The 13,813-nt window shown below is 41.3% G+C and overlaps 1 protein-coding gene across 1 annotated transcript in view; it reads right to left on the bottom strand.

Annotated features, from left to right (window-relative positions):
• Positions 1-9,878: 9,878 nt before the first annotated feature.
• The window catches only part of pdia5 (protein disulfide isomerase family A, member 5), an 81,937-nt gene continuing 78,002 nt past the window's right edge, over positions 9,879-13,813 (bottom strand). Inside the window, exons 16-17 of the mRNA XM_083776086.1 lie at positions 11,749-11,883; positions 9,879-9,976 (exon numbers count right to left, since the gene is read on the bottom strand). Of these exons, the coding sequence (XP_083632212.1) occupies positions 9,896-9,976; positions 11,749-11,883 (216 nt within the window). The 3' untranslated portion in view covers positions 9,879-9,895. The remainder of the gene's footprint in view (positions 9,977-11,748; positions 11,884-13,813) is intronic.

Genomic DNA, 13,813 nt, shown 5'->3' with positions numbered 1-13,813 from the left:
CTTTGCGTTAACACCCGGCGCCCTCCATTTCTTATGCTCATTTTCTGGAGGTTGACTTGCCCCACAGAAAAGAGAAAAACCATAAGCAATGCAACCAGGCATGAAAAAAAAGTGTGCTTCCCCGCCTAAAATCCCTTTAAAGTGAATTTGGGATTGAGTGGGTATTTCTGCTCGTGCTTACAGCTATTAATCAAACCCCTGTTCGGCGCACTTAATGTGCACCCCCAACAAAAGACTGTTTATCTAAGCATATACTAGACTAAAGCGGGTAGGGTGAAAAGAGCAAACTTCAGACCCAAAGTCACTCGTAAAGTTGGGAGCAAGCCTTGGACAAGCTTTGCAAATCCAGTTGATGTTTACATTTGACAGTCAGTTTAACCACTTGAATCCGAGCGTACCTATTCCACTTCACATTGCGAGCTTGTAGATCTTCTATTTTTGTAGAAGAGATTTGGTGTAAAGAAGGAAACTAAGCGCAGACCATTAAGGACGATTGTAACAAACATCCATTTCACTATGTATAAGGGTTTGAGTTGTTAAACACCGCATGGAGTTAACTATAGGCCCCATATTTGAAAAGTGATTAATTGTTTAGGATGCATGTTTAAAGATGGAGTGCCGTGTTTTTGTACTTTTTCTGTTTTGTATGTGTCTATGGAGTTAACATTACTCTAATAGACCCCCAGGTGTGGTTATAATATTGTGTATTTTTGGTTTATTCCTGAAAGCTGAAAGCCTTTGAGTCAAAAGGCCCAATCGCAATAACACCATTTTAGTGACATCATAAACATAACCCCTCCCCATTATCATACAATAACAGCTGTGGGCGAGGCTTAAGTTCAGGTGGGTGGTGCTAAGGTGAAAACCAGGCATACTTAATGAACTGGTGGGTGTGGCCACATAAAAACATCATTTCTGTACACCTTTTTTAAATAAATCTTTCTCCTAGTAGCCTATACTCATAATACCTGATGATCATGTTTTAGGAGGGGGGGAGATCATGGCACTACATCTTTAAATGTGTGTTACATTCACTCATTCATATAAAACTTAACGGACAGCAGAGACAACCATGCATGGCACCAACCTGCTCATTGGGAGTGTCTTGCTCAAGGGACGTGCAGAGAGTGTTAGAGGGGCAGGGGCTGAAATCCCGTAAGAGGGCAATAGTGAAAATAGCAGATCTACAAGCCCACAACACGTCACGCTGCGACGTGTTGAGAGCTTGTAGATCAGCTACTTCGGGGCAAATATCCTACGAGTAGGGCAACCAAATGGTCAGCTACGGCCCTGGGTAAAAGGGCAGGGGCTGAAGCCCCCTTTGACGTCTTATGTGTGCACGACCCTGCATGGTCTTGGAAGCGTCACAAAGCGAGCAGCAGGGGATCGAACGTGAACCTGCACCGACAGAGTGGTGACATCGATCTCCGATAAAATGTCCCAGTCATCATAACTCTTGCCGTGTGCCGCTATAGTGGTCGAATTGTTTTTCTTTTGTAGATGGAAAGGTTGTACAAGAGTCAAAACCCACACCGGCAAAATAAAACGCTTTCACCAAGGGGTGTCCATCAGCAGTGACCCCACAAGGGCACATTCTATTTATTGTTGTACTGGGCTGCCGAGTCTGGCTGACAGTCTTGTATGTTGTTGTTGAGCATTAGGAATTTGTCTTTGAGGTTGTGGAACACACCATACTGAATAACAACAGCATTAAGACATATTCACGCGGTAAATAAGTTCCCAAAAAGTGTAAAGATAGGCCTACTGTGTAAAGATAGAAAATATGCACTGTAAAATACTGTATGTATATTAAATAAGACGATGCTCGCAATGCAACGGCCTAATGTGGTAGGCCTACTGGAGGAGTACTTGGAACAATTGTTGGCAAGAGAGACAGGTTTGGTGGAGTATGATCGGCAAATTGAAGGAGAATTGGAACTTGATCAACTGCATGAAGAAGTGAATAACTCACTGGAATACATGGATGCAATATGTGAGAGAAAGACGAGGATAAAACGCATTCTGAGGAGAAATGAGGAAGGAGAAATCGCATCCACGGCCTCGGGAAATACAGTGACAAGACAACAGTCCGTGCATGTGCCTATTCCCACTATGGCTGAGCTGAGGAAGAAATGCCACTTGACAGTTTTCAAATCAGCCTCATGGTGGCGCTACAACAGGCCAAGTTGCGTCTCACACACACACACACACACACACACACACACACACACACACACACAAACCCAAACAAACATGTTTAAATTACTCCTAAACATTGTGCCAAACATCACACACTCTCCTATCCTCCTGGTGGAGACCTGTGCCCAGAAGGGCACTTTTTCTAGTTAATTTCTGCATCTCTTAGGGTTCATTTAACCATATAATGCATTTGGATGGCAAAAATGGCAGATCTGCAAGTTCAGTGACATGAATGAGATGTGCTGTGAGTTTGCATATCTGCTATTTTCCAGCAAAGGACCGTTGCACAGTGAAGTATAAACAAGGCTTTAGGATTTATAAGTTGTTTTTAGAATCCTCCTTCTCAGGAGCATATGGATATCCCAAGCCGTGCATATCCACGGGTTTCCAAGCCGTGCATGCCTATTCCCACTATAGGCTGAGGAAGAAATGCCACTTGACAGTTTTCAAATCAGCCTCATGGTGGCGCTACAACAGGCCAAGTTGCGTCTCACACACACAAACAAGTAATAATATTATTAAAATGAAATAAAGCTGTTGATACAGCCCCTCCTATATCCAGCTTTAATGTCTGACCACGGATATTCCAAGCCGTGCATATCCACGGATATTCCAAGCCGTGCATATCCACGTGCATGCCTATTGACTTGAATATATTGAATTTAACGCTGTGGGTGGGATCAATACAGGCCTGTCCATCCATCCATACATCCAATATCGGCTTCTTTAAAATACAGCAGCTAATTTTTGTTAACATGTGCAGATAAACATGGTTTATTGCAGATGCTGTACTGAGTGCACAGAGAGCAGCCAGTAGCCTACAGTATGTATTCGCAATGGCACTTAAACAAAACACATAAACAAATATGAATTATTGCACTGGTGTTGAGTGCACAACCGTACACATGACATGAGACACGTCTACTTCCATGCAGAAGTGTTTGTGGTCTGTTTCTCAATGCAGAGATCTTAAATCAAGGGACGAGCATTTATGCCCTTTCGTTTGCTCCAATATATTTATATGGAATTGAGCAGAAATTATTTATGACATAGTCATCACAATCGAAATTTTTTGCAAATGTATGACTTTATTTTCGTTTTCGCAAGGTCCTCATTATAATAAGGGGCAACACTGTACATATGGCTAGGCACAGAACAACAACAAAGGCAACAAAATGACTTCTTGGCATAAGTGACAAATTCCCACACATACGACCTTTGGGATAATAAGACAGAGGTGGTCTCTTTTAATGACATAGTATGTAACTTTCCCCTAATATATATATATATATATATATATATCCCTCCATACCAGCAGTTATCAGTCACTGGTTCAGTAGTTGCCATGCAGTCACTGTGTTTTGGTGTTTTCACATTTATTTTTAGTAGACGGGAAACACAAAAACAGTGGCAGATGTCTGCTGGTATAGAAGGAAATGATGGGTGAAATAATGTAGGCCTATATATTATGCTCTGATGAAGGCTGCATAGGCGAAACGCGTAAAAAGCGTTCCTTTTTGGTGTGTGCCAATAAAGAAATGGAAATGTTGAGTACTTTGTCCTGCCATTTATTAAATTTTTGGATGTGCTACCTTTTTGGATTTATTTTTAATCATTCATCTTAAAGGGATTGTGACATTAAAAAAAAGGTTTTGGAATTGTTCTTATTTTTTTTAGGTTTTCTAATCTCAATTGCACCCAAAAAACATGAACTTTTAACATTCAGTAGATTTTCTGTGATCTGGGGTTTTCTGGCTCAAACAGGTGCTCTGATTTGCCGGCAGTAAGTGACATCACTTACTGCAATGGGATTTGCCAGCAGATGTCACTGTTTCACTGTGTTGCCTGTTTTCATTGTAGCTCAAAAGTAGCTCCAAACCCCAAAGAAAACTTCAGACCACAGAAAATCCACTGAATGTTCAAAGTTCAGGTTTTTTGGGTGTAATTGAGGTCATAAAACCTAAAAGAAAAAAGTAAATGAAAATGAATGTCCTATGTCCTATTTTTAAGGTATATATTGTTTTATGTAAAAAAAAAAAAAACAGGGCAAAGTTACATAGGCTACCATGCCTTTCAGGTAAGGTTTAAACATTTGATAGGACTGTGGAGGCCCCTTATGAAAAGCACATGGATAGAGTAAGTAAACAAAGCCAACTAATCATTGCCACCACAAGATAAGAAACGGAACACCTTAATTACTGCCTTATTTCCACACCTAACTCTCTGTAAATCATTCTTCCAATGGATGGCGCAGCAGGTGCTGCTTATGCATACTAACGACGTGTAAAACTCACAATGAACACGGAGCACAACAAAATAATGCTTAAAGTCAGAGCATATCGGCTGAGACGGGACTGAACCACAACATAGCTGAGTAACAACCACAATGTTTACATTTCATAATAGATTGTATATTAGCTTTCATTGACGCACAATTGTCTTATTCAACGCTTCCTTGCCATGATATTATGGCACAGAAAACGGCTAACACAATTATCTTTTTTGTTCTTGTTGATTGTGACACCTATACAAATGTAAACAACTATTTAAATTTTGGCGGCCTACAGTTTCCGACGAGACCTCCCACTGGAATGAAAATTACAAAAAGACCTATAGTTCCCTTTAAATTCTTTCGCTATCCCTGAGAACCTTTATTTATTCATAATGAAAGGAACCGAACATCTTGAATAATAAAACACAAGTTCAGCAACAGATAAGCCTTTTAAATATTTATAGCGGCTCAAGTCCAGGGATTTGAAAAAACCTAAGCGTTCAGGGTAATGATAATGGACGGGCGGAGCCCCTGGATTGATGCCTGCACTAGTCTCAGAGTGGGGATGTTTGGGCTCTGGGGGATTTCAATGACTTTGTCATGCCTTGGAGGAGCTGATGTTTTCCCACTGGGTGAACAAGATCAGTGGTTCCCAAAGTGGGGTCCACCCAAGCCATGACAGTTTGGAACCAAATGGACCCTTGTGGGCCAGTAACACTGATTGTGTACAAAATGGAACCAAATGGACCCCTAACAGGTCCATTTGTACTTGAGTTAAATTAACATTGATTTTACAATCATAAATTGGGGGTCCCAGAGATAGAAAAATGTGATTAAAATGGGGGGTCCGTAGACTAATGCATGTCAAACTGGGGGAAATTAAAACGGGTTGAGAATCACTGCTAGAGCCGTGAAAATCTTCTCATATTGGGATCCCTCGGATATCTTTTCAAATAGGGGTCAATTAGTGTCAATTTGGGGGTCCTTGACATGAAAAGAGCTAGATTCTAGCCAACGGAACCCTTCCCAGGCCAGCTCAGCAGAGCTTTCTCCAAGCATCGTGCTTCCAGAATGGAGGCAAATTATGCTCTCGGACGGTCTCCTTGGTGTAATTTGGCTGGGGGCAGAAATGCAGCACGCACATAAAATAGGCTCAATAGTAGGTTCAATTAAACCAATACCCTGAATCTCCCAAGTATAAACAAGAGGTCAGAATCATCCCAACATGTCCTCCAAACGTACAAGTTACACATGTCCACCAGCTGAACACAGAGGGGAGAGTGGACATTATTGTCCTAAATTCATCTAAAGATACATTTGGAATTATCGTTTTGGCTGCTGTATTTAATTATCAACATGCATTACACTTATATTTCTTTCCCCCATGGTTTTGTAAACTTGCTGAAAAGAAAGATGGACTCCCATTCTAAGTGCAGGGCCTGTGGTACACAGAGGCAACACGCCTACCTAGAGGTGTGCATAGTTGAGCCACTTCAGCAACTCCTGGAGGACAACATCTGCAGATTGACATACCGTAAGGTACATGTAAACTGTACAGTATGCAACGGAAAGACCACCTCGTTGCAAGAGTTCTGCATTGCTTGGGCGACTCAACTATAGCCTAAAAATAGCAGATCTACAAGCTCACAATGCATCGCGACGTGACGCTTTGCGAGCTAGTGGATCTTTTATTTATTTACTTAATAAATTAAGCATAATATTAAAACGTAGCCCCCAACCAGAACAGGAGGTCACTCTGACAATTAATATTTGGAAATGCATAACGCATGTAGTATAATTATCCAAGAGCAATTAACATACATTTTTTGGCATTTTTATTCTTTTTTTCCCCCCATCTCAGTTGGACTTTTTCTCTGGTCTGTGAATGAAGTGAGCTGGAGAAGCACCAGGCTTATTGCTCCTTAAAGGACAACTTAAGTTTTTTTCGACCAAGGTTCATGTTTTAGGTTATTAGAGAAAGTAAAAGGTGAGTGTATTTTCTTTTTAATTTGCTCCTTTTTTGTTTTAGGGATTTTTGCTGTTTTTGACAGGGGGGGCGGGGATCTACTGAATGTGTCAAACTGACATATTGAGCCTATGACACACAGTGTGGCTTCCCCCCCAGTAGACTACCTTCACATTCAGTAGATCCTGTGATCTTTTGTGGCCACATGTCATTTATTGGAGTCTATTAGGACTATAGTAAATAATAAAAATAGAAATCGCTATAAAATGTTGTAAAGAAATACATATTTAGCCCCATGCTCGAATGCCCCCACCCCCCTGTCAAAAACAGCTATAATCCATAAAACGAAAGAAAGCAGCAAATGAAAAAGAAAATGAACACTCATCTTTTACTTTCTCTAATAACAATCTAAAACATGAACCTTGGTTGAAAAAAAAAAACTAATGTTGTCCTTTAACTACACAGAAGGGAGTTCCAAACGCACCACCTTTAGCCTATTGGCAGGCCAGTCTGGTGCATCTCAGAGGCAGGACAGGGTTACAGGAGTTAAGGAGGCATTGGAGAAACTCAAGACAGTTTGAACCCATTTTGGGCGGGAACCCCTTGTTTTAAGCATTATGTTGTACTTTAGCTATTGAAAAATAGCATATCTACAAGCTCACGAGCTTGTAGATCTGCTATTTTTGGAGAAATCATGAAAATGTGGCCCAAAATGTTTGAATATATTCTTTCAGACTAGAACGTTTTTTAACTCAATTATTTGCTTCTGGGGGGGGGGGGGGGGGTTCCTGGAACAACATGTTATCAGATGGGGGTCAATTACATATACTAGCCCTTACCCGTTGTGAGATATTTGCCCCTTGTGGCCGTGGGGGGTACTGCGCCTGGTGCGTTTTTAATTCACTAATAAATTCATTAATAATCATTAATGTGTCAAATCAAAAAAAGGGCTTCGTTACGCCCTCCATATTCATATGGTCAATGCCTGTGGGAGCGATTGGTGCAGGCAATGAGGAGCTACGGTGGTGTTTCTGACAGACAGACACTCAGACATTGTTAGAATTATAGTATGATGATTGGGGGTCCTTGACATGAAAATGTTTGAGAACCACCGATATAGAAAGTTAGAAACAGGAGGTTTTTCAGAAAACGGTCAGGATTTAGAAGGCATTTGTAGAATCGATCTCAGGTCTAAATGGGTTAAGGTCATGACCTGACGAAGATGTAACTGAAACATCGAAACGTTGCCGTTTTTTTAAAACTTGCACCCGGTAATAAAATAAGGGCTTAAAACTGTCTGAGTTGCTCCATTACATAACTTCACTCATCACATCAACCGCATACCATGATTCGCCGTTCTGCTGAATCATTCTTTTTCAATGCACATTATAAGGCCACAGTTTTAAGCGACAAAAATAGTTAAAGATGTCTTTATTTTTAACCACATGAACCCAATAAGCGTTCCTATATTCTGGGGGTATATACGTACATTACGTTAAAATAGCAGATCTACATCTTTTGTAGATCGGGGCTATTTTCGGTATAGATATTTGGTGTAGCCAGAGGGGGGAAAAAAGGACCTACAATAGAGCCCCAGTCAAAGAAGTATAGGGTTTAAGTGGTTAAAAATAAATCATGATTAAGCACGATAGCATGGAACCATACAAAATATTTCTTACTTTATTTCAACCCCGATCACATGAGATTACGTGATGCTACTTTTGCTATAGAACGCAGTCACACACAGTTTTCAACTGTGTGTGTGCGCGCACGTGTGTTGAAATGTGTGAAACTTGCGGTACAGTATACATCATTCATGTGACTTTGGCCTTTCTTTCTCTTGTGAGCGTTGATTACACGTTTCATATTTCCGTTAACCTGTAACAAAAAGCAATCTTTTTTTTCTCTTTTGAATGGCTCCAGTTTCTTGGACAGGAAGTTTCTGTACAAAAATATTGGGAACAAAACAGTTCTGTCTATATCAGCATTATTCTCTCCTAGAGACTGAGCATGGGGGGGGGGGGGGGGTTTGAAAGGGCTGTATAAGGACCCCCTGTAGTGTGACATAACAGCGCTGTAGCTATAGCTGCAGGTGGCCTCTAGGTGGCAGTGGTTCTCAAAGTGGACCCTCTGGAACAAATTGGACCCTCTGGAACTCCGTCAATGACCCCCAGGGGTCCTTGACGGAGGGAGGGTCCCCAGCTAAATGATAGTAAAGGTCCCTTGCACACTGGACAAATGGAACCAAATGGACCCGTCAGGGTCCATTTGTACACTCTCAGAGTTAAATTATTAACATTGATTTTACAATACAAATTGGGTCCCCAGAGGTAGATCCCCATTTAATTTAGGTCTGCGTTAGTCTAATGCATGTCAAACTGCGGGTCTTGCTTTAGAACCATGAAAATCTTCTCGTATAGGGGTCCTTGACATATAAATGGGGGTACGTGGGCAAATAAGTTATCATTTGAGGGTCCTGGTTTTGAGAGGTTCTCAAGGTGGGGTTCTCAGGTGACTCTCAGGCTTCTAAATGGTGGTCTGTGAACTATGAGAGAATATATAGGGGGGTGGGGGGTCCGTGCAATTAAAACGATTGAGAACCACCGCTGTAAGGAACAACTATAGCCCGACGACGTCTCGGACGAACTTCACCACTAGGCCTCTTTCAGTCACACAGACACCGTATAGGAGAAAGAAGGGACACCCGGCACACACCGCCACGCGTCGGGTTCAAGAGCATTTATTATAGAGCCAACGTTTTGGTCTTGCGACCTTCCTCAGAGCCTCTATAAAAATAAATGCTCTTGAACCCGACAAGTGTGTGGCGGTGTGGTGCGGGTGTCCCTCCTTTATCCCACGGGGTATGCCTCGTCATCATCGCACCTGCTCCAAATTGTCCTACCAGGTGTGCGGAAGTCATCTCTCTATAAGTCACACAGACCCCCCCCCCCCCCCCCCCCAAGGGCTGTGTAGGGGCGCCTCACCACTAGGCCTCTTTCAGTCACACAGACTCCCCCCCCCCTCCCCCCCTCAAAATGGCTGTGCAGGGGCGCCAGTATTGCATAGATACAGTATAAGATGTAGCGTTTTCACATAATGCCGTCACAGTATTTGGGGGTGACAAAAAAACAACAATGTTTTTTTTCCTTTCTTTCTTTTTTGTTTGTTTCTTTTTCTCTCTCCATCAAAATATCCATGAAAAAAAGCAGTCGTCGGTCGGTCTCACGTGGTCGTTCTGACTGCAGGTATACTCCCGTTGTGGTGTTTTTAGACAAACAATGATCGCCAACGGTATATAAAAAAATAAGCCTTTCGCTGTGAGGTCATCAAAGTCTTATCTCTCCCCCCCGTCCCCCCCCCGTCCCCCCGTCAGTGCTGGTTGGTAGGGCCCCTGTCAAGGTCAAGGGTCACAGTGCAACGACACCCCCCCCCCCCCCTTCCCCACCGCTCCACCAGCCTTAGAGCTCCTCCTTCCTCTTGCCGACCTTCTCTTGGTCCCGCCCTCTCAGGCTGCGCATGAAGCTTATAAACCCCGCCTCCTGCAGAAAAGGTCAAAAAAGGACAGAAGAAAAAGGTTCATGGCCGCGATGAGAACCACAATTTTACACATTTTTAAAAAAAGGGTCCACGATTTCTAACATAATGACGATCCACGATTTCGCTACAACCAAATTACACCATATGGCGTCACAATTAGAGCCTGACTAATGTCAGCGTTTTGAGAGTTTTGAGAGTCCTAGAACTAGCATGTCTGAGAGGTCATTTTGATCGTTTTTTATTTATTTTGAAGTTAATTATCTTTGCCAATGAAGCTTTCAGAAGGTGCCCCTTCCATGACCATCATCATTCCATCATCTCAGATTTTTTTTTTCTTTTACATCTGAAACATTTTCTAAATATGAATTTAAGCACATGCTACTTCTGTCTGATTTTACTTCAGTCATGCTAGTGCTAGACCAACGATAACAGATGTTTGGTTTTCTAATCAATTAGGATCTTTTTTTTTTTAAGAAAAACTGAAAATGTATTTACTTGAGAACATTGTACATTGTACTACAAAAATACTTTGAGATAAAAATAAAATAAAACCCAAACATAACTTTGTCTTTAAACACTGAAGCACCCATTCAAACATTCAATGCGTCATAAGGCGAAACGTTGTGAGCATAATGTGGCGCTTCTTCTTTTCTTTCCTCCTTCATCTTCTATAATACCATTTAAAAAAAGGCGAATAATGGCTGATGTACAGTATCTGACTGATATGATTGCACACCACTGTTCTACCGTAGATAGATCTTAAATGAGAAATATTGCAATATTTCTGCTCATCGCTCACTCGTACGATCTCATAGAGATTAAGTGGTCTCATAATAGTATTGATTTATTGTAAACTCCGTTTGTCTTTTCAGTCTATTGACACAGAGGAGTTGATCCATGGGGGGATATTAAACCTCCTGAAGGCGCAGTCAAAAGATGGTCTTAATAATGAAGTAGCAGAAATATATTTTGTTGTCCTAGTGTAGTACGTTCTTTGGGTTAAGTTGTGTCAGGTTACCCGGAGCCACTACACTACAAGGATTTATCATCTACAGTAGTCCGGCAGTCGCGGTGGACGGGTAGGACATTTGGTACTATATAGTCTTTTTTATGGGCCTAAAATAATGTCTATATACTGTACATACATTCATGAATCCACTTGCTGACCGGCTGAAATTATTGGGACACATTCTTTTTAATAGGGGTTTCTTGTGACCCTACCATTAACAAAAATGTCAAACTTTCCTTTTGCTTTAAGTAGCATGCGACGTGTCAAACTAGGGGGTTTTCACGATTCTGAATCCATTCCAAGCATTAGTTTTGCACAAAACACACTCCTTGGTCTAAAAACGGCCATAGACATCATGACAAATGTGATGCACATTTTGGGCACATTTGTGTGGCTATGGCTGCTTTTAGCCCAAGGAGTGTATTTTATGCAAAACTAATGCTTGGAATGGATTCAGAATCATGAAAACCCCTAGTTTGACATGTCACATGCTATTTAAAGCAAAAGGAAAATTTGACATTTTTGCCAGCCACAGGAAAGAAACTCCTATAAAAAAAGATTGCCCAATACTGAAAGCCGGTCAGCAAGTGGATTCATGAATGTATGTAAATAGACAATATTTTAGGCCAAAATGTCCCACTTTAAACAAAAGAAGCCTGTCGGCTGCCGGACTACAGTATCTAGCTACCATTTACACCTCACATTCAAATGCGATCTGCATCTTACCTGCAGGCACAATGAATGATCAGATCTTGCCCAACTTACCCCTCGATCTCCGTTGTATTTTTCAGCAAACTTCCCATAATTGTAGTAGATGAAGGTGGGGTAGCCCTCCACCGCTTCCTGCTTGCACAGCTCATGGTTCTGTCCTCTGGTGCAGTCCACAGCGGCATAGACAATCTGGAGGTGGAAGAGAAGAGAAGAACCTCTTAGCTTCAGCTGCAATATTAGAGAGGAGACCTCTTAGCTTCAGCTGCCATAGAGAGAAGACCTCTTAGCTTCAGCTGCCATAGAGAGAATACCTCTTAGCTTCAGCTGCCATAGAGAGAGTGGTGCTCAACCTTTTTCATGTCAAGCAAGGACCCACTATTTGGCCGCGGATAGCCATCTGAAAATATTTTGTTCCAGGGACCCCCCAGAAGCAAAGGTATGAGTTAAAACATTCACTGTGAAAGAATATATATTCAAAGATCTGCGCCACATTTTAACAATATTTCAAAGCTCGTAGCACGGCACTCTGTCTATTTTTCAATAGATAAAATTGAAATAAAATAATGGTTAAAACACCAATAGGGGTTTTTGCCCAGAATGGGATAAATAAAGAAATATTGCAATAATTCTGCTCATCACTCACTTGTATGATCTCATAGAGATTAAGTGGTGGTGATAATAGTATTGATTTATTATAAACTCTGTCTATTGACACAGAGGAGTTGATACACAGGGGGATAGAACCTTCTCAGTCAAATGATGATCTTAATAATGAAGTAGCAGAAATATATTTTGCGTCCCATTTTTACAAATTGCAGCATTTAACTCCCATTTCATTTTATATGGTTATAATGTGGTTATATTCATGAAGAAAACAGAAGAAGAAATTATTATTCTAACTAAAGCTAGCAAAATAAACTAGAATAAAAAACAGTACAGTAGTGCATCCCGTGGATGCAGAGGTCGTCGTTTTATTGCGTCCCTCGTACTGTATAAACTGCGTTTTGGGATGACACACACACACACACACACACACACACACACACACACACACACACACACACACACACACACACACACACACACACACACACACACACACACAGTTCACACTATCTGCCTGTGTCCCTTTTGTGCCCATACTGTATACAGTATGGAGATATCTGTAGTATAGCACCTATTTTAACTGTGTCTGTGTCCCACATGGGGATCTCTGTATCTGTCTGTCTGCCTGTGTGTGAACAGTGCAAATTGACTGGGAAAAGTGGACTGGTTAAGTAATCAATTGGCAGCTGTGCGGTTGCCATGGCAATCAATTGGCTGAGGCAGAGGCTGGAAATTGCACAGGTGAGGGGATTTAGGCTGATTAGGCCCACTGGCAGAGCCTGACCAGAGCCTTTTATGGTGGTTCTGGAGAACCGTGGGTCCGACCGACGTTGGTGGGGCAAACGGTTCTCGAGTTACATGGATTACATCCGTTTTAAATTCAGCACCTACCATTAAATGATATGTGGAAGCACACGACCTCCTTCGATCCTTGTTAAATCACATCCTAAACCACATTTTTCAGACCGTTATGTTTTTATGGCTCTTTTGAGGTATTTTATTGTCGTTTTATTTGCTGGGTTTATACATTTTACAATCCTGTTTTGGATTCATATGAATTCCTTCACAATTGTTTTTTTTTATTGCTTATAATATCACTTTGACTTATTGCGCTTTTGTAATGCTCTAAACGTTTTGAAAATGGATGCGTGGTCATAAAGTTTATTAGCATTGCTATTGATCAGAAGTACATCAAGGATGCATGCAGCAAGAAAACAAATTTCATGCTCAATAATTCTCAATTAAAACCGGATACAAACTGTAAAGTGAACATTAACCATAAATGCCTCGTACATGCACCAAGGAAGCTGCTTCTCATGCTGAACGCATTCTGCCGTTTACACATTTTGACATTAATCTATTTTGGGCGGGAACCCCTTTTGGTGTTTTAAACATTTAAAGAATTTAGCTATTGAAAAATAGCAGAGCTACAAGCTCATAGCTTGTAGGTTGTTTTTAAGCGTTTTTAACTCAAATCCTTGCTTCTGGGGGTCCCTGGAACAACATTATTTTC

The sequence above is a fragment of the Protomyctophum parallelum genome (assembly GCF_964188405.1).
Source record: "Protomyctophum parallelum genome assembly, chromosome: 11".
Lineage (NCBI taxonomy): Eukaryota > Metazoa > Chordata > Actinopteri > Myctophiformes > Myctophidae > Protomyctophum > Protomyctophum parallelum.
This window is presented reverse-complemented; position numbering and strand designations above follow the sequence as displayed.